This window comes from Loxodonta africana, chromosome 1, assembly GCF_030014295.1.
Source record: "Loxodonta africana isolate mLoxAfr1 chromosome 1, mLoxAfr1.hap2, whole genome shotgun sequence".
Taxonomy (NCBI): Eukaryota; Metazoa; Chordata; class Mammalia; order Proboscidea; family Elephantidae; genus Loxodonta; species Loxodonta africana.
In genome coordinates this window covers 31,878,293-31,898,653 of record NC_087342.1, presented here as the reverse complement: position 1 = coordinate 31,898,653, position 20,361 = coordinate 31,878,293, and the positions used below count along the sequence as shown (strand labels likewise).

The following is a 20,361-nucleotide window of genomic DNA, read 5'->3' as shown; positions in this document are numbered from 1 at the left end:
TATACAAGAGTAAACATCTCTAATTTTTTAGTGTAGGCTATAAATGACAATGAAAAAAGGGAGGAGAAACAACATCACTCTTGGTTAACTTACAGGACTCCAGGATACTTTCTGGGAGGCCAAGGTCACCAGGGATTTTTCAAAGAATACCTCTCTCTATTCAACAATTTCAAAAATCCATCCTGCTGGTACTCAAGGGGAACCAGGGAAGTGTGTGTGAATATACTGATGTAAATCATTGTCACTTTTGGAAACACAAAAGTGCATGTCCTGATAGTGGGCAATGGCATCATCTTCATACATACATGAAGGCATAGCAGAAAAGTATTCAATCAGTGAATAATTAGTGAATGCCTACAGTGCTACGCTAGACAGCTATATATATTACACACTCCAAATTTCACAAGGTCACTGAACTCAAGGAGTTTGTAATCAAGCTTATACACAAGAAAAACAAGTCACACAAAATACACACAAACAAGAACAAAAGTGCATCAAGAAGAGAGCAGGTTCCTAAAGTGAACGGAAAATCTAGAATACGGCTGAACATTACTCAGGCCTTTCTGGTAGACATGAATACGGAGCTGGAATTTAAATAAAGAAACAGAAAATATAGATTGACACAGAGGATGAATGGCATTTCATACATTCAGAACAGCACAACTAAAAGCTCAGAAGAGGAAAATCCAACTCCAAGGAAAACAGAAGTTGACAAGAAGTTCATGAATGTGTGATAATAGGAGATAAGGAAAGGGAAAAAGCTGGTAGGGCAAACATTTCCATTACCTTCTTCGTCATAATTAGACATGTCATCTGCAATCATTGAACTGAAGTCTAAGAGGAGATTCCAGGTATCTTTGGGTATTGATCGTTTATGATGTTCCTATTAAAAACACACGTTCACATCACTAAAAATAGTAGGGAAAAAAACAGTCTAGATAATGCCAAATAAAAGAATGCAAAACAACTTATGTAATAAAATTCTAGTAACAATTTTTCACTCTATGTTCATTACATGTTCTGAAATAACTCACTCATGCTTTACAATGTGTTCACTGATTTTCAGACAAAGCCAAAAGAGAAAACACACAGAACTGCAGAAAACATGAACTTACCAACAAAAATTTATTCCATAAGTCTAAGAATTTAAATCTTCCATTAAGCACTAAATTCCAGTAGGCAATGGCCATTTCTAGATCTGTAATATTAAAAACAAATTATGTATTTCCACGCCATAAATATTTGCCCCTACCAATGATCTTACAAAAAACAGGTGAGACAAAAAAGCCTAAAAGTTTATACCCTGACTCTTACGTATTAAAAACTTCCTAGAGAAAGAAGCCCAAGGTTTGTATCCTGCCCTGTCGTAAGAAGACAGCACTTAACCTCGCATGGGTGTTGTGAAGTTTAACTTGGAGGATGTAAATAAACTTGTCTGACTAGCTCATAAGCATTCACGTATTAATGTACACCAGGATTTCTCAACCTTGGCCTTTTTTACATTTTGGGCCAGGTAATTAATTCTTTGTTATGGGTGCTGTCCCGTACACTACAGGACATTCAGCAGCATCCCTGGTCTTCATCTAATAGATGCCAGTATCATACCACTCCCCCCCATGCTGACAAACAAAAATGTCCCCAGATATTTGTGGAAGGTCCCCTGGGAGGTAAAATCACCCCAGTTGGGCATCACTGATGTACACTTATAGGTTGGGATGGAAAGGACTGCTACTCACAATCCTACAGAGCCCTACACTTCAAGTTGCTGGCTGACTGGTCCTGATCTCAAGAGGTAACCATTAAGAATATTAATTACAAATTAGAACTAATAATAAACTAAGATTTGCTCTTTTTAAAAGCTTACTGAAGACAATACAAATGGCTTTTAATAGGGTTTGGAGCAGAGTAAGGAAACAAAATTGCCACATGACAAAGACAAAGAACTACACCTACCGTATGACAGAGAGAAAGAACTGATTTTTTTTCAAGGCACTAAGGTAATTAAGAAAGTACCTAGCCTTTGTTAGTGAATTTACATCTCCAGAACAGGAAAAATCACATCCCAAGTAACTTAAAAGTCCTTTTAGATGTGACCTCCAAGTCACTCTTGATCATCTGTGAAATCATGAGATATAGGGAGACTCCAAAGGGTAGGAGGCGGGCCAAGTACTGTCCTGATTTTTAGAAACACTAAGAAAGGGTGATTTTGATGGTGATCCACTGATAAAAGCAGGTGATCTGTAGGAAATCCACTGGAAGCCACAACTGTGAGAAATTGCAGGGTTCACTAAGTCACAAAGAATCCCTGCTCCTGTTCTTTTTTAGAGAATTCTTAGAGTGGTAGAAGAGGGAGGTATTAAACCCTTACAATGACATAGGCACGGCTCTCTCATATTGAGATAACTTGAAACTAGGATAATGAATCGTCATCTGAATAAACAACCATTTCCCCAGCGTTATTAATAAAGTCAATCCATAGGACGGTCCCTCACCTCTGGAACAATTCTGTTGATAATCCTGGTCTAGTCAACGATTTCATCAATAACCACAGCAAAGACATGGTAGGCAAGTGTCGGGTAAAGAATTTAACTTTACCCAAAGAAACCGGTCTTTGTCCTTAGTTCCTGAGAGAGAGCCTCTCCCCAGTGACTGAATTTTTTTGATGAGGCTCCAGGCCACACCTTAGGGTTTATGCTAATGAGGTACATGAGGTACATGTTGGGGTTGGGGGTGGGGAGAAAGGTACCGGGCCAGGCAAAAAAGGACCCGCTACCTGATACCAGCTCAATCTCAGAGGATTGGGGGGGCCGGCTGATTCAATCAATCTTGCCTAGTACTGAGATCCCAATAAAGATTCTGGACACTGAAGCTCCATGGAATTCCTGGGTGGTGAAAGCCATGGATGCAGGTAGGATGGCAATGCGTCCCTTCTGGGACGTGGACGTTCTGCATTGGAACCCTCCCAGGCCTCGCGCTATGCATCTATTCATCTGGTGCCATAATAAAAGTTATAATCATCAGCACAGCACTTTTTACGGGTTCTGCAAGTTGTTCTAGAAAATCATTAAACCTGAGGGAGCCGTGGGCACCAGCTGGTCAAAATGTAGGGAAGCCCTGGGGAGCCCTGAGCTTGTGGCCGGGTTCCTGAAGGGGTAGTGGGAAAACCCCAAATCTGTAGCCAGCAGGTCAGAACTGAGGGTGCAGTGGGGACTCCCAAGCTTGCAGCTGGCGTCTGAGGTCTTGGGCAGACTTGGTGGTCTGGTGGACTGTGTCCTTGAACCTATGACCTCTGACCTGGCTCTGGGTGGTTAGGGACAGAGGAAGCAGTACTGCAGGTACAGGTGGTGTCACAACAGAAGTGATAATAAATTGATTTGGATTGATCAATACAGCATGTTACCATATCTACAGAGAAAAGGAAGAGGGACGGCCAGCACAACAGATTACTAATACCAATAATGCAGTCTCATTGTCTCCGCTGTCTCCCTCCTGAGCGGTGCTGTCTTCACAGAAACCCAATCAGGAAGGGACTGAAACAATTTTTTATCAAAATTCCGCTTGGAATTTAACCAGTTAGCCCCATCTCTACCTGTCCTATAGGGATGCTGAGTCGTAATCAACTTGACAGCACACGACGATAACCCCATCTGTTATCCCTAACTACTGCCAAAAATGGAAAAGCCCTGATTATCTCTTTGCTACTCTCATCCCAATCTCCAAAACTGTGCCTTCCTTCCTGACCCTTTCCACTGTGCCCTCTGGAATGCCCACTACAACACAACCAGCCTCTCCCAGACCTTCAACATTTTCAGAGAGTGGTCCCTCAACCTTCTTGTCCTACCTGAAAGCTTGGGTGGAACCAAGAGACACGGGTCTCTGGCACTGCTCTCAAGTGGTAATTGATGATTATCCCTCCCACAAGAGCACAGGCATCACTTAGATCACCACTGCCACCGCCAGTGAATAACCCACCTTCATGGAAACCACCCATCCTGCTCCACAAACATGTCCTGCTTCATCTCTATCATCTACCAGGCTCCTGCTATAACCCTCACATTCTGAGGTCTTTGGCATTGGTTCACAGTCCTTGATCCCAAGCTCTGCCATCATCCTGAAGTTCTTCAGTGTCCATGTGAGAAGTCATACCAATACTGTAGCCTATTAGAATTGTACTCACCTCTGTTGTTTGCTGTTAGGTACTGTCAAGTTAGTTCTGACTCATAGCAACCCCATGTACAACAGAACGAAACACTGCCCGATACTAAGCCATCCTCACAATCGTTGCTATGTTTGAGCCCATTGTTGCAGCCACTGCGTCAATTCATCTCATTGAGGGTCTTCCTCTTTTTTGCTGACCCTCTACCTTACCAAGCATGACGTCCTTCTCCAAGGACTGAGCCCTCCTGATTAACACAACCAAAGTACGTGAGATGAAGTCTCGCCAACCTTGTTTCTAAGGAACACTCTGGCTGTGCTTCCTCCAAGACAGATTTGTTCGTTCTTCTGCCAGTCCATGGTATAGTCAATATTCTTCACCAATACCATAATTCACTCTAAAACTCACTCCCCAAGACCATATCCTGAGCCTTAACATTTTTATCACTCCGAACTGTTCTGATACAATTTTAAACTCCAACATCTCAGATATATCCTTTATCAGTGCAGCTGTCTCTCTTTCTCCTCTTCACACTCTATCTGTTTTTCACTCCCACCAAGGTCTGGGTTCCCTCCATTCCCATTCCAGGATGTGTTACTTCAACCACACCCTTGCTACATTGCCATTACCTCCTTTGCCTCCTTTCTCATACAACTGTTTTTGCAAAGTTCTAATCATAGCAAGTATATGTAACCTTCAGTCCGTATCAACATTAATACCCCAAATTAGTAACCTTGAAATTTTGCAATTGCTCTCCACTACTTTACCTGTTAAAAATAGCCACCTCTCCAGTCTCTCCCAACTTCTTCAATTTTCTCAACTCCCTACCCTGCTCTCTAAGCAGATAACCTCACCTCCTACCTCAAAGAAAAATATACAGGCCATAAGGCAGAAAACCTAAGCCATATTTATTGGACTTAAACCTCTTCAAGGATAGAGACTACATATCCCCAAACCATAGGAGGCACTCAAACTGCTGAATGAATTTCTATGGCTCCACAAAAACATTCAAACTCACCGTAATCGTCTTCCCTCATATTCAACAGAAAAGGTGCCTCTTCTTTCTCCTATCCAAGAATAAGCCCCTTCTACCTCTATTCTGGATCTGATACTGTCCTGCCTCTTCAAAGAAAGACCGTGTCTATTGATTAGCTTTCTTCTTCCTTTCTTCTATACTGTCTTCTGGTTTTTCCCCTCCACAAAGAAACATCTCAGGTTATCACCTATCTTTTCAAAGTCTTTCTGAGATCTCTCATTCCCTTATTAGCGCCCCTCTTTCTCCTGTCCTTCACAAATCATCTTGAAGCAAAACATAGAATCCTCTACTTTTAGACATAATTTGCTACTGAAAACATGATTTAAGAGAACTAAAAAAACTTGACACAACACCTAATCACACTTCTTTTTAGACACAATCTTTAAATCTGTTATAGCCAATATTCCTTCCAGGTTCTTTAATTTTGTTCTTTTTTTTAGCAATTAAACATACGATGGCTTGGCTTAAGTGCAGTAAATGTTCAGTTGAGACTAAAGATCTGCTGTTATCAGCATGCCCAACTGTTTCCTTCTTCACTTCAAATGCATTAAATTTATGAGAACTAAGCTTATTACTAGTGTTACCATTATTTCCTTTTCAACTAATTTTTTACAAAATAAGGATAAGAAGCAAATGAAATACTCAAATAACTACATACCAAGAGACACCTACGAATGCACTTTGTCAGCTGATACACGAAAGTAAGAACTGACAAGAGCAGAAGTAAACCTGTACAGTGTTTCAAAGCTCAGGCTGTACATGTTTGTGCCGTCCAGACACATTCAGTGCCTGTTCCCTCACCTCCCACTCGATCCTCAATCCACCATAAATTAGTGCACACCATCATCACTCATCCCACTCAAATTAATCTCCGGAGGGCTGCCACTGACACGGTGGCCAAACAAACACTCTTCTCCCTTTATTTTACTTGGCTCTCTGCCGATATTTGAAGAACTGAGCTCACCTCCTGGATGGAATGGTCTCTTCTCTCAGTTTGAGCCACAGCACTCTTGGTTTTCCTGTCCTCTCTGTCCTTCTCATTCTCCTTTCCTGGCTCTTCTTCTTCCACACACCCACTAAATCTTGGTGTTCTTCAACACTGTGTATCAACGAAAACCACCTCTCCTACTTCCCTCAGAACATTTTCCAAACCCTTATCTTTTTTCACATTACACTCTCAACACCTCTAACAACTCTAAATGTGAAACCTATCTCTTACGACAGGATCCTGTTCTGATGTAAGCCAAATACCGCTTTTTTTTTTTTTTTTTAAAGGTTTTCATTATTATTGCCTTTTATTATCAGTATCTTTATAAAACTGATCTTTGTCTTTGGGGGTTGGAAACATTACATATAAAGTTACAGCTTCTACATCGGCACTTCCTGCTTCTCCAGTTACACACAGGTTATATAGGCCAAAAAAAAAAAACGGATAGCTCTTCCTAACTCAATTACTTTGTCAGAGACTACCTGGATTCTAGGCTCATATTCCTAACCACCTAAAGACTCTTTGACTCGTAGGGTCACTATGAGTTGGAATAGACTTGAGGGCAACGGTTTTTTTTTTAAGGACTCTTCAACTGGATAGCCACAAACAACTCAAACTCAACAGGGCTCCAAGTAAACTCCTTATCTTACCTCCATGGATCTGCTATTCTGTGACAATCGTAGGGGAAGACTGCCTCTCTCCCTCATCACACACATCCAGTCGAAGCTCTCATTCTGCCTTCTAAATACCTTTGAAATCTATACCTTCCCTATCTCCCATGGCAGGGGGTCTATGTTAAGGACCTCTTCATTTCTAGCTAAATCACTGTAACAGCACTTCATAAACAATCCTGCTTTCTCTAGTCCTGCCTCCATTCTTTTTAAAGGGTCATTTTGCTTTCTGGCATATACGTCTGGTATCGCTCCCACGTTAAAACTCACTGTGATTTATTACTGCCTTCAGATGAAATCTACGCTTCTAGTCAAGACAAATCAGCTGCTATTCCTCAGAGGTGTGACGTATGTTCTCTCACCTCTGAGCAACTGAACATGTTAATCCCTCCACCTGTAACAGCTTCTTTTTCTTCTGGCCTTGAAAACTTGTATTCACTCTCCAAGGCTCAGACATTACAACCTTTGTGAAAGCTTCACAACCCCCCACCCCCCGGCCTCATGCTATCAGAGTATATAGTAAAATAAGCAGTCAACAAATGTTTTTGAAAGAAAAATGAAGGCCTAAAAAGATTAAGTTATGATCAAGAGTTGAAAAAAGATTAAATTCTAAGACGATAAAATGTAAGGTATCCGAGGTACAGGAAAAGTTGCCCTTAAGACTGAAATGTCTGAGTGACAGAACAAGTTGGCTAGAGAGAGGTGGTTTAACAGTAGTTTAGAGAATGAGTTTTAGGACCCTAAACCCCAGCTCTACCACTTACTAGCTATGTGACCTTGTGATTCACTTTAAAATGAAAATAACAACAGTGTCAACCCTCCAAGGCTGCTGTGAGGATTAAACGAGTTAATACACACACAGCACTTAGAACAGTGCCTGGTAAGTAATAATATAGGAGTACTTACTATTATTTACTTTCAACAGTTGAAAAAATTATCATTACAGATTCTGAAGCAGTATTAGAAAAGAGTGGAAATTCAGTGATAAAAAGAAGCAACAACATCAGAATAAATAAAACGAAAATGCAAAGAAAAAGAGCTAAGGTTCATGCCATGGACAGCAAGTGCTAACAACAGTACGGCCTGGGATGGAAATGCCTGCAGAATGAACCCTTAAGCTCTTATAGTAAAGAAGAAACGCAAACAGAGATGCTCCGATGCCGTTCTTCTGAGCAGAATCAAGGAGGGCAATGTGGGAGTCATGAACGAGGAATAGTTAAGTGGAGGATGAACACGGACATGCGATAAGACTAGACCCAAACACAGCTCCTAAGGAGACAAACGCAGCCAGCTCACCAGGGAGAACGGAGTGGTGATTCAATTCCATTCCCAATGCCTTAATTTACTTAGAAATATCTTAACTTACTTAGAAATAAGGTACTTAGTATAACACACTATATTAAAAATACAGAACGTGGCGTCAAGAGACCTGAGGGCTAGTCCCGGTTTCACAACTCTAAGTATGTGTGTGATCTTAAGTGGGCCTTGCTGACTCTGAGTTTTCTCATCTCTGCAATGGGAGGATAAGCTGTTTTTCACTGAACTCAAAGGGTTAAGAGAACCAAATGGGGTTATATCAGTGAAAGTACCCTTTAAAAGATTTAATACTCTATATATTAATGTTAAAATCTTCTAAACCAGCGGCACAGCTTGACTGGACAGCCAGATGAACTACAGTTCACATGAAAATGACCTGCAAACCTTAGTCTAATAAAAGTTTAAGATGGTCCTAAAAATGCCATGGCTGCTAAAGGACAGACGCAGTCCCTCCAAAAACAGCAGACTCATTGTGTTCAGCATTAAGGACTCTATTTTCAGAGATACAGAGAAACTGGAAATGTGTTTAGGGAGGACAGTAACAGGGACCACAAAGGTCTCCTCAAGTGAAGACAGTAACAGGGACCAAAAAGGTCTCCTCAAGTGAAGACTAGGGAAAAGAACTGGAATGCTGGCCTGGAAAAGAGAGGACAAGGGGTAAGCGATCGTGCTCTGCAAGTGGCTGAACGATGACATCCTCTGTGTTGTACTAGAGGACAAAACTGAGAATGGTGGTGAGAGCTATTGACAGAGATATCAGTTCATTAAGGAAGAACTCCGTAATAACAAGCAAAACTATTCTGTGAGAGGACTGGGCCACTTTCTGAAGCAATGGTTGCCCAGTCCCTGGTGTCCACAAGTAGAAGCTGTCCACAAGTGCATCAGGCAAGGACAATACTTTGGGTATATTTGGGTTCCATTTAATAGAAGACTCATGAAATCCTTTCCAAAGTTGAGATTTAGAAGACTACCGGAAACGGCAGATGACTTCAAAGCAGACGGGACAGAGAAAACACCCTATCCTGTGCCACAAGAAAGATTATGAAAACTGAAACGAGTATGGAGAACACCAGCTCTCCCCACGGCTAGCACAGCAGAAAACTGCTGTGCCGTCTCCGTCAGTGCTGGCCAACTTGTCTTGGGCCTCTACGCCCTCTGATCTTCTAGCTCCTCTCTGCCAAATCTCGTAATTCAGCCCTGTGGACCCCTTTCTAAAACCGTTTTCTTTTTAATTAAGCTCTTCAACTAAGCAAGCCGATACATTTTCTGACACTCTATACCAATACAAAGCCAAAAGACATAGAAAGTGTCATTTGTCTTAATACATTTTTCATAACGCTCAATACACATAATTTTTCCTATAATCTAAAATGCCAATTTACTGTCCTATCAATACATCCAAAAGCAACAGAAACTTAATAAAATAAATTCTTTTAATGCATAAATGTAAATTCAAAGACTTCAAGTGCTTTTCATCTGTGGGAAGGAGACAGAAAACTAAAACAAAGAGGCCAGCTGACTGGTGGCCACAGACAGAGAAGACACAGAAACCGATCCTTCGCATCCCAGCCTATGCGTTGTGAAATGAGCATCTTTCCCATAGGAATAAAATCCAACCTAGCTGCAGAATCAGCTGGAAAAGAGGCTTCATTACTTGGAGTTTGGCGTTACAGATATATTGCAAATCTTTAACCAATTCAGCCATGCCTGGTCACTCTTCAGGCCAATTATTCATTACAAATGTTTTATGTTCATCCCTTTCTCTCTAGTTTTCAATTACATCCTTGGTCTAATCTCTGTTCACATAACCCTTTCCTTGATATTTTTCTCTGTAATCTAACGTATAAAGAAGGGTTAACACGTGACTTCCCTATCAGCCTCTCCAACCACAGCATCTTCAACACAATAACAAACACAACACCTCACTGCCATCATCCAGAAAGTTATTTACCCGTCCTGTTCCTCAATCTTCTCATCTGCAAACTAAGCACAATAGCAACTAAAACGCTTACCATACACATGGCACGCGGCAGGTGCTGAAGCATCCAGTCGAGGAGTGCCTAAGTCACACAGCTGTAACACGTTAAACAAGGCAGCGTATGTGCAGAGCATGTGGCTAGGCACGCGGAAAGCTCACGTTAAATGGGAGCTACCGCCATCGTCAAAGTCTTCCACGGGTCCCCATTTCCCACAAATTCCAACTTAAACCTTTCTGCCCTGTTTTCAAAAGAAACCTGTGGTCATCTGCCTTATTTCATCTCTCCGATTTAATCTCCAAACAGGTGTTCCCACTAAAAATAAACCGTCTTCGCTCTTCCACTAAGAAATCTAGCTTATTTCTGAGGTTTCAGGGCTTCATTCTTGACAATCCCCTCACTGACCAGCTTTTATCTTCCCTTGTCCAGCCAAGAACCAAATCCTTCCTCAGTTCCTATCCCATACCTCACCCTCCAATAGCCCGCTGACAACTTCTGCTTTTAACCATTTCTCCTTTTCTGCAAAGCCCTCACACATATTATTTTGTTACCATATTATCTGCTACCATCTCATCTCTCTGGGTAAACTGTAAGTTCTTAAGGATAATGCTGATACCGTATCTTTTACTTCTATATCCCTTTGCCACCGTCCCCCCAAAAGTATGGACATTATATACAGTAAATTGACCTAAACTGTGCAGAGTGGTTATCTCTGGATGGTAAGATTATGAATGATAACCATGTCCTTCTTCTTTTCTTAGTTTCTGGCTCGATCATAACAACAACAAAATTACCTGGCACCTTATGAATCAGAAGTTTTAAAATGATATTTCTATACATCTGTAGTGAAATGACTTCTGACCCTAAGATCCTAAAATATCTTCTGGATCATAAACAAATAAATAATGGTTAATGGAGTTTTAACAACTATTTTCTGTACTGTAATTACAAAAAATCAATGGTCACACACATGGTACCCAGGGTAACTCTATTATCTGACATGTATTTTCTGATGAAATGTTCACTGCTTCTCAGTGCTGTCCGGTCATCAGTATTTTCAAGATGACTTTACTCAAAACAAATAGCTTTCTATTCAAAAGAAAAGTGACACCGTCAATGTATTCGAAACACCAAATATAATTTTTAAAAAATGCTTACCTAATCCTTTTTGTCCTGGATTCTTTGCAAAATTAAAAGTAAACTGGTAAAAATCCTTAAATCGTCCTGGTTCTTTCAATTCTTGCTCCATCTTGGGTATCTGGGCCTTTAGTTTTTCTATGCTGTCACATCTACATTGTAAAATTAAGTTTATGAAAGATGAACTTCTCACTATAAATGAAGAACTTAACGTATTTTTTCCTAGACGGGCTTATCTTTATTTCATAGAATTTCTTTTAAAAAAAATCAGATAGTTGGAGAATTTCATCTCTTCACATGACATAAATACATACAAAAAAAAAAAAAAACACACATACAGGCATGGGTTAAATGGGGAGGAAAAGGTCTGGAGTGGTTAATGTTTGAAATAATTACTATTGTTAAAAGAGATGAGCTATCACGTTTCATTACGTAAGTCACTGGATTATCAACTCCTCGACCTGCAGAAGTTGGCTGCAGTGTATAGACAAAAATGTGTTGTAATCAGCAAATCACCAGTTTATAGTGTATTACCAGTTGCCATCCAGTCATCTCCAACTCATGGCAACTCCATGTGTGTCAGAGTAGAACTGTGCTCCATAGGGTTTTCGGTGGCTGATTTTTCAGAAGCAGATCACCAGGCCTTTCATCCAAGGAACCTCTGGGTGGACTCGAACCTCTAGCCTTTCAATTAGCAGCCAAGCACAACAGTTTGCACTGCCCAGGGACTCTACACAATCCTTGTTGTTGTTGTGTGCCGTCAAGGCTATTCCGGCTCACAGCAACCCTATAGGATAGAACTGCCCCCAGAGGACCTCTAGGCTGCGATCATTATGGGAGCAGACTACCAGGTCTTTTCTCCTGAAGAGCAGAGGGTAACCTTTCGGTTGGCAGCTGAGCACTTAACCACTGCACCACAGGGCTCCCAGACAGTACTTACAAAGTCACAGATCGCATGTCTAGCTTTCAAACTGTGAAAACCCAGACTCCTGCTTAGGCAAGGAAGCTTTCCCTTTGAAAACTCACTTCTTGTTACATACAGAGTACTATAACAATGGTCAGCTCAGGCCTCCTAACACCTCCAATTCAACATTAACAAACTCTTTCTCCACCTGTAAAGTATCCAACTTCCAAGGAGTTGAAAGGGTCCAAGTCCAAGCCTTACTTTCCTCCTAACAGCCTTCAGAAGATGAGGTAAAAATACACCACTGTAATTCTTCCAGATTCCACAAACCAAATTCCACTTGTTTTCCTCTAAAGAATTTTGCTTTCATTTTCCTTCTATATTCTTAATAACATCTTTCAGAACTTCAGTCTGTAAATTAAAATTCTGATTTCAAAGATCACTACATTTTATTTGAATTGTTTCAAATTTTTTAAAAAAGTAAAACACCGTTTCCTTTGAGTTGTAATGAAACCTGTCCTAAAAAAAAAAAAAAAAAAAATTCCAGCAAGCTCAGGATTGGGCTGGCACTGGCTGTACAGCAGAGTGTGAGCCAGTTACTGACTTAGTGTATCTCAGCTTTAACAGTTGCTAACTTACTGTATCTCAGCTTTAAACTGTTACTAACTCACTGCACCTCAGCTTTAAAAGGTCACTAACCTACTGTATCTCAGCTGTAACAGTTATTAACTTACTGTATCTCAGCCATAAGTTACTAACTTACAGTGTTTCAGCTTTAAACAGTTACTTTATCTCTGCTTTAAACTGTTACTAACTTACTGTACCTCAGCTTTAAAAGCTAACTTACTGTATCTCAGCTGTAACAGCTACTAACTTACTGTACCTCTGCTTTAAACAGTTACTAACTTCCTGTATCTCAGCTTTAAGTTACTAACTTACTGTGTGTATCTCAGCTATAACAGTTACTAACTTACTGTATCCCAGCTGTAACAGTTGTTAATTTACTGTATTCATCTCAGCTGTAACAGTTACTAACTTACTGTACCGCAGCTTTAAATGGTTACTAACTTACTGTATTTCAGCTTTAAATCATTACTTACTGTATTTAAGCTTTAAATGGTTACTTACTGTATCTCAGCTTTAAGTTACTTTCTGTATGTATCTCTGCTTTAAACAGTTACTAACTTACTGTATCTCAGCTTTAAACAGTTACTAACTTACTGAATCTCAGCTGTAAACGGTTACTAACTTACTGTATCGCAGCTTTAAATGGTTACTAACTTACTGTATTTCAGCTTTAAATGGTTACTAACTTACTGTATTTCAGCTATAACAGTTACTTAGTGTACCTCAGCTGTAACAGTTACTAACTTAGTGTATGTATCCCAGCTGTAACAGTTACTAACTTACTGTATCTCTGCTTTAAACGGTTACTAACTTACTGTATCTCAGCTGTAACAGTTACTAACATACTGTATCTCAGCTTTTAACCCACTCTCCTTTGCCCTACTCTGGCTAATAGACTACAAACTACGAGACTACATCTTTCTTACCAGCTAAGGCTGAGGGGAAAAAGGAGCTTTCCCTATCCTGGCCTGTTTTCTGCACTGGGGCGAGGGTTTTCATGTGCTGGGAGGTGCCTGCAGTGTTCACCACAGCGGCAGCAGCTCTCCCAGCTCCTCCGCAAGCGGCGGTGAGCAAGCTTCCTCTGCACCAGAGTGGCAGTAGGCATCGGGGCATGTGTTCCCCCGGCAGTCACGCCCTTTCCTCCCAGGTCTGAATCTCAGTCTCGTGGGGACCTCAGAAGTTTCTAAGTTCCTTCCTTGTTCACTTCCCTCAGCCCAGGGTGGTAGCTGCTTCCTGCAGTTGCTACTTGTTGGACACTAGTTTTATTTTACCCCTTTTAGTGGTTAACCAAGGAGCCCTGGTGGCGCAATAGTTAAGCATTTGACAGACAGCCAAAAGGTTGGCAGTTCACACCCACCCAGTGGCTCTGCAGAAGAAAGACCTGGCCATCTGCTTTGTAAAGACTACAGCCTAGAAAACCCTATGGGCAGTGCTGCTGTGTCACATGGGATCACTATGAGTCAAAATCAACCCCAAAGCACCCAACAACAACAGTAGTTAACTACTTTTTACTTAGTAAACAATTTTTTATATTAAAATTTCCCTTTTCAAATTACTGGTGCAGTTTTTTGTCTTATAACTGAACCCTGGCTGATTACAACGTCCCTCAGGCTCAAGAATCAGAACACCTGGGTTCAAAACTTAGCTCTAATACTTCCTAATTCTATCATTCTCCACATCTCTAAAATGGGGATATAAACACTACTTCCCTCACAGAGTTGTTCTGAAGAAGTAGGTGAAGTATTTAGTACTGTTTTTGAAATAATGTAAATGCTCAATAAATATTAACTATTATTATTCAAAACGGCCTGCTGAAAACAGAAAGAGCAGCCTGTCACCTACACACAGGCTGAATGCTTCTGCAGTCTCGTTAAAGAGAAATCATAGGTCATTAGTAAAACCTACTCACTCGTAACTTTTTCGGTCTACTTATCCAAAGACATTTAGCTAATCAGTTGTCAAGGCAGAGGTGGGGGAAAGTGATTAGTACCTTAAGGTACCTTCCAGTTTAAAATTAGAGGATTTTATATAAGTTCAAATTTCACGGCCTCCCACTAGGAAATAACTTACAAACTTGTTCATTTCACTTATCCACGTGGAATAGTACAGCGTAGTAATTTTAACGTTAATGAATAAAGTATAACACGAATGGCACAGGCCTTGCCACACAGTGCCTGGCAATGCCCGTGACCGTGCACTGCGGGAACCTGGCAGGCTGGCCCATCTCTACCTCTACCGATGTCTGTGGGCCAGTGATCACTCTACTTACATTCTGCAGTTCAAGACAATGCAGTTCTACAGTGACCCTGACTGTAAGGTGCCCAGTCTCCTGGGGCCACCCCGGACTCACCCTAACTCCGTCATGCCGTCCATGAACTCCTGTCTGGAGAACTCACACTGGGTGGCTGCTCTGAACTTCCATGCGATGATCAAGACACTAATGCTGGCCGGGTCCAGGGCCAGGTCATCACAGAACTGCTGGATACCATCTATTCCAATTTTATTTTCATCTTGAGGATCTTAAAAATAGCAGCACAATATGAAATTAGTGCCACAATGTACTGTGCTACCTCCCCCAAAACTGAAAAAGGTAACACTTTATGTCCCATTGAAAAATGATCTCAGATGCCAAAACCATGAAGCAATAGTACTGCCAGAAATTTTTCCCATTTAACATGTAAGGCCACTCTGCACCCTAAACAGCATCTTAAGATGGTCAGCAGGGTGAATGTGCAGATGGACACTTAACAATAATATAAAAAGTCTCATATGTCCATGTGAAAAATGTCCCACAGTCAAAAATACCCAACATTTCTATATAGGGATAAGGGATTCTAACTGAAAATACCCAGATTTTCTTTAAGGGGGCATTCTAAGGAAACAGTATCACATTAAAAGAAAGTACACCTTAACCACAGTTCACTTCTTGAGAGAATATCAGGGAGACTATCTAATTCAATCCCCACCTCAACAATGTAAACTATTGTTTAATAAGGAGAACTACCAATATTTACTAATAAAAAAAAAAAATTTTTTTTTTTATTTACTAATAAGACAGGCAAAAATTAAAAACACCGACAAATACTAGGAGCACGAGGCACGCACATACACTGCCGCTGTGACCCCCCAAGCACCTTTCCACAAGTCATCTGGCAATATCTCTAAGCAAAAAAAAAAAAAATTCAAATAATCTTTGACTTGTAAGCATGAGCTATATATACAATATACATCCATTTTTTGCAGAATCTGTGAGGAAACACTGTATGCGTATTTCTACATAAACGTAACAGAAAAGGATGGAAGGATCCAACCCAGCTATTAAATACTGGCTAACCTGGGTGGATAAATAAGGGCAAGATGGAGAAATGACTATGCTTTTCTTTATTCATTATGTATTATGAAAGTATGCATTACTTTAATCAATTCTTTTTAAAAAACTAGTGAAATTGTCCAGCTTTTCTTAAAATCTGGTTCAGCTACATTTTATAAAAATGAGAAAAAAACACATCCCTCCCTCCGCCTTCTCAAACTAGATACCTAATGGGAGAAAAACAAAAAGAAAAGAAAGAATCTAAGAAGAAATTCTAGTGAAAAGGGGAAAATAATTTCTCCTCTCAGACCTCTTGAACTAGTTCCAAGATCTACAGAGTTCTTGGGATACACCAAACCAATCTGTTTACGTTCTGTGTATTCTTTGCGTTCTTAGAACAAGCACATTAACGCTGGACAACCAGATTCAAAATATTGAAGGCCATGAGCAAACACTTACCTTTGTATCTATTGTACAGTTGTTCTAACTTCTTCCTATCCAGTGATCCTTTCACACTCTCTCGTATATAAAGTTCAGGATTTTGGAAAAAATTGTCTGTTGCAACATCTAACTTCCAGTCATTTTGAGACAGACAACTTACTGCTGTTTTTTCGCTAGATTGTGTGAAGATCATAAACTGACGAACTTTATCCTTCTGCGATGATTTCAACTTGTTCTATTGAAACCAGAAAATAAACTGAGACTGTGCGTGAAATTATAAGACTAATCACTCTTAGCAACGCTTTTTCTTCATAAAACACTAACATCTTTAAATTTGACTTATTTTTTATCTACTATTAATGAGAAAGAAAGATTAAAAAAAAAAAAAACCTGAAACATAAAATTCGTTAATAGTTTTGAAAAAGAAACCAGGACAGAGGCAAAAAAAGGCTCAACCACCCTGCATTTTCCTAAAGGTGGAGCCCGAGAGCGTGCATGAAGGCTCTGGAAGAGAAGTGCAGATGCTCACAAAACCCTGACCAAGCACAAAGCTCCAAAAGAGATGTATAAAAGGGGTGGAGAGAAGGTGACCTTATCTCACCAGCCAGGAGAGCCAAATGGCCCTGGGGAACCATGAAATTAACAGGTGTGGAAACCCTGGTGGCGAAGCGGTTAAGTGCTACAGCTGCTAACCAAAGGGTAGGCAGTTTCAATCTGCCAGGCACTCCTTGGAAACCCTATGGGGCAGTTCTAGTCTATCCTATAGGCTGGCTATAAGTCGGAATCGACTCGACGGCACTAGGTTTGGTTTAAACTGAAACCAAACTTGTGATAACCTCTTCTCGTGGCCCCACATCCATGGACATTCATTTCTTAATCTGGCCTGAACCCAAAGCGAAATGAGGCAGGGCAAACAGGCCCTCCCCTCTTCCAGTATCAAGGGCCATGTTCTTCCTTTTCCCTCCCAGTATCAAGGGCCACGTTCTCCCCCCACTCTCTCAGTATCAAGAGCCATGTTCTCCCCTCTCCCCCAGTATCAAGGGCAACATTATCCCCCCACTCTCCAAGTATCAAGGACCACGTTCTCCCCCACTCTCCCAGTATCAAGGGCCACGTTCTCCCCCCACTCTCCCGCTATCAAGGACCATGTTCTCCCCCCACTCTCCCGCTATCAAGGGCCACGTTCTCCCCCCACTCTCCCAGTATCAAGGGCCACGTTCTCCCCCCACTCTCCTGGTATCAAGGGCCACGTTCTCCCCCCACTCTCCCAGTATCAAGGGCCACGTTCTCCCCCTACTCTCCCGGTATCAGGGGCCACGGTCTCCCCTTCCAGCCCAGCCCTCCCCCATGCTGGCCTCCCATGCAATCTCAACCTCCCACTGTGACTCTCCCCCTCCCAAAACCCAACACCTCTCTCAGCAAAACACGTGGATTCCTCCTGAGCTGCCATACAGGAGCAGGGCACACAGCAGAGCCCTGGTGGCACAGTGTTTAAGAGCTCAGCTGCTAACCAAAAGGTTGGCAGTTCAAATCCACCAGCTGTTCCTTGTAAACCCTATGGGGCAGTTCTACCCTGTCCTATAGGGTTGCTATGAATCAGAATCAATTCAACAGCAACGGGTTTTTTTTGGCTTTAGGGCATACATTAATAGATATACTGTGATCTAAGCAACACATCTGAGAACCCCAGAATCTTTGATCTGGGTCCAAAGCAACAGATCACAAACCCCAATCCCCCCGCTGTTCAGATGAAGGAACAGACCCAGAAGGTTGAGAAGTCTGTCTAAAAACCACCCAGGTTGTTATTAGTAGAAATGGAGCAAGAACAGAGAGTCCTCATGAATCCAAGTCTTAGTGATCATTCCATAAATCACACTGCTGCTTGTAGCTCTTTATAAAGCTTTTCAACTTTTCAGGAAAAAACCCCATCTCAGAGTACAAACGAGCCTATGCAAAATCAAGTATGAAAACTAACCCTATTCTCCTGCAATATGAAAAACACGTTTATGCCCCAGAGTCTGATCTGTCAGCCACATGTCTCTCTCTGTGTTACTGCTTAGGGTCACAGATTAAAATGTCAACCTCTCTGCCCCAGTAAAGCCAGGACACTACCGATTCACTAACCTCCTGCGGCTTCACTGATAACTCTGCCACCTGGACACCAGGGAACCCATTCCCAGGAGACCACACAACCTCTCAAATCTCCAGAGTTCTTCCCCCTTTGAAAAAACACCTCCTTCTCAAGATTTACTATTTAATTACAACTAACCTATACTGAAACTGAATGCCAAAGATGACAAAACCAAAAACCAAACCCACTGCTGTCGAGTCAATTCCAACTCATAGCGACCCTATAGGAGAGAGGAGAACTGCCCTGTAGAGTTTCCAAGGAGCGCCTGGCGGACTCGAACTGCCAACCTCTTGGTTAGCAACCGTAGCACTTAACCACTACGCAACCAGGGTTTCCTCCAAAGAAGATAACTACCCTAATTTAACTTTCTCTTTAACTGAAAATTAACAAGAAAGCCATTTTGATTTCAACTTTTGTTATGAAAAACTGGTTTCATGCTTGCTAGTGTTATCTTTCTCCCCAAATAAATACAGTATACAGATGTAGATACTCACATAGCTACATGAAGAACAGGGAAGTACCGGATGGCCACTGTGATCATCGGTGACCACTGTACAGTGCTGCAGATTAACCTGGAAGTGGACCCACCCCAGGCCCACCCTGATAATTACATTTTAATTAAATGTGATATAACTTCTTTGCCTGACTTTTTCCCCATTCTCCTAAAAGCTAAATGCAGAAAAATCATCAAAATTATACGGTATCAAATCCACCATTCTGCTCCTTGAAACTTCCACCACCTCTGTTGAAGAGAGGAAGGAAAACACAACTTTGGTCGCCTCTGCAAGCCAAAAAGAGCAGCTCACCCTTTCAGTGATCTCCTGCCTCTGAGCAAGATGTTAGAGACTTAGGGGAGCAAAGAGATGAAAAATTATCTTACCCACACGAACTAATAACAAAACCATACGAGTGATTTAATTCCATGTCACAGTACCTGGGGAAAAAAAATGTATGCAACGGTAAACTAACTGGTTTAAGTAAGAATTTGTTAGGTGGGGCCATGTCAGTATATTTTAAGAAAAATGAGCGACACCTGGCAGGGAACTCATAGCCTGGGCTCCCGCCAAACCCAACACAAGGCCAGGTCCTAATTCCCTTCCTGCAGGGTCTGATGAGTGCCCGCCCCTTCTTGCACTTACAATGCACTCTCACCATTTCTCCATGGGCTCCCGGCATCCAGAATAAATGTTAACACTCGTTCTCCTAAACCTGCTGCCATCGAGCTAATTCCCACTCATGGCGACCCTACAGAACAGAGTAAAACTGCCATCTGGGGTTTTCAAGGCTGTAATCTTTATGGAAGCAGACTACTACATCTTTCTCTCTGAGAGTAGCTGGTGGGTTCAAACTGCGGGCTTTTTGATTAGCACCTGAGCACCTAAGCCCTGCGCCACAGGGCTCCTCCTCGTTACCTACTAGGAGTGTAGTAGTTCCATATTCTCAAGGGCCATCCAGGAGTAGAGTCGGGGGAGCACAGCTAGAAGACTCCCAACCCTGTTCCCAGCCATGTGGGAGCACCAGGCAAAGTGCTCTGATTTGGAATATGGCCTCAAAGGTTTAAATTTCTAAGATGACTCACCAGAGAAGAGTATTAAAATGTAACATATAAATGTATAATATATAAAGTATAATACATAAAATAGTACATAAATAGGGGATGAGGGTGG

General features: G+C 41.5%; 1 protein-coding gene across 2 annotated transcripts in view; it reads right to left on the bottom strand.

Annotated features, from left to right (window-relative positions):
- DCUN1D1 (defective in cullin neddylation 1 domain containing 1) overlaps positions 1 to 20,361 on the bottom strand; it is a 37,019-nt gene that overhangs the window by 3,269 nt on the left and 13,389 nt on the right. Inside the window, exons 1-6 of one of the 2 annotated variants that reach the window (XM_064279579.1) lie at positions 19,189 to 19,210; positions 16,582 to 16,798; positions 15,163 to 15,331; positions 11,303 to 11,433; positions 1,116 to 1,198; positions 787 to 883 (exon numbers count right to left, since the gene is read on the bottom strand). In XM_064279579.1, the coding sequence (XP_064135649.1) occupies positions 787 to 883; positions 1,116 to 1,198; positions 11,303 to 11,433; positions 15,163 to 15,331; positions 16,582 to 16,756 (655 nt within the window). In that variant the 5' untranslated portion in view covers positions 16,757 to 16,798; positions 19,189 to 19,210. Of the gene's footprint in view, positions 1 to 786; positions 884 to 1,115; positions 1,199 to 11,302; positions 11,434 to 15,162; positions 15,332 to 16,581; positions 16,799 to 19,188; positions 19,211 to 20,361 lie in introns of those variants that run through there. The other variant, XM_064279572.1, reaches the window with a different exon arrangement.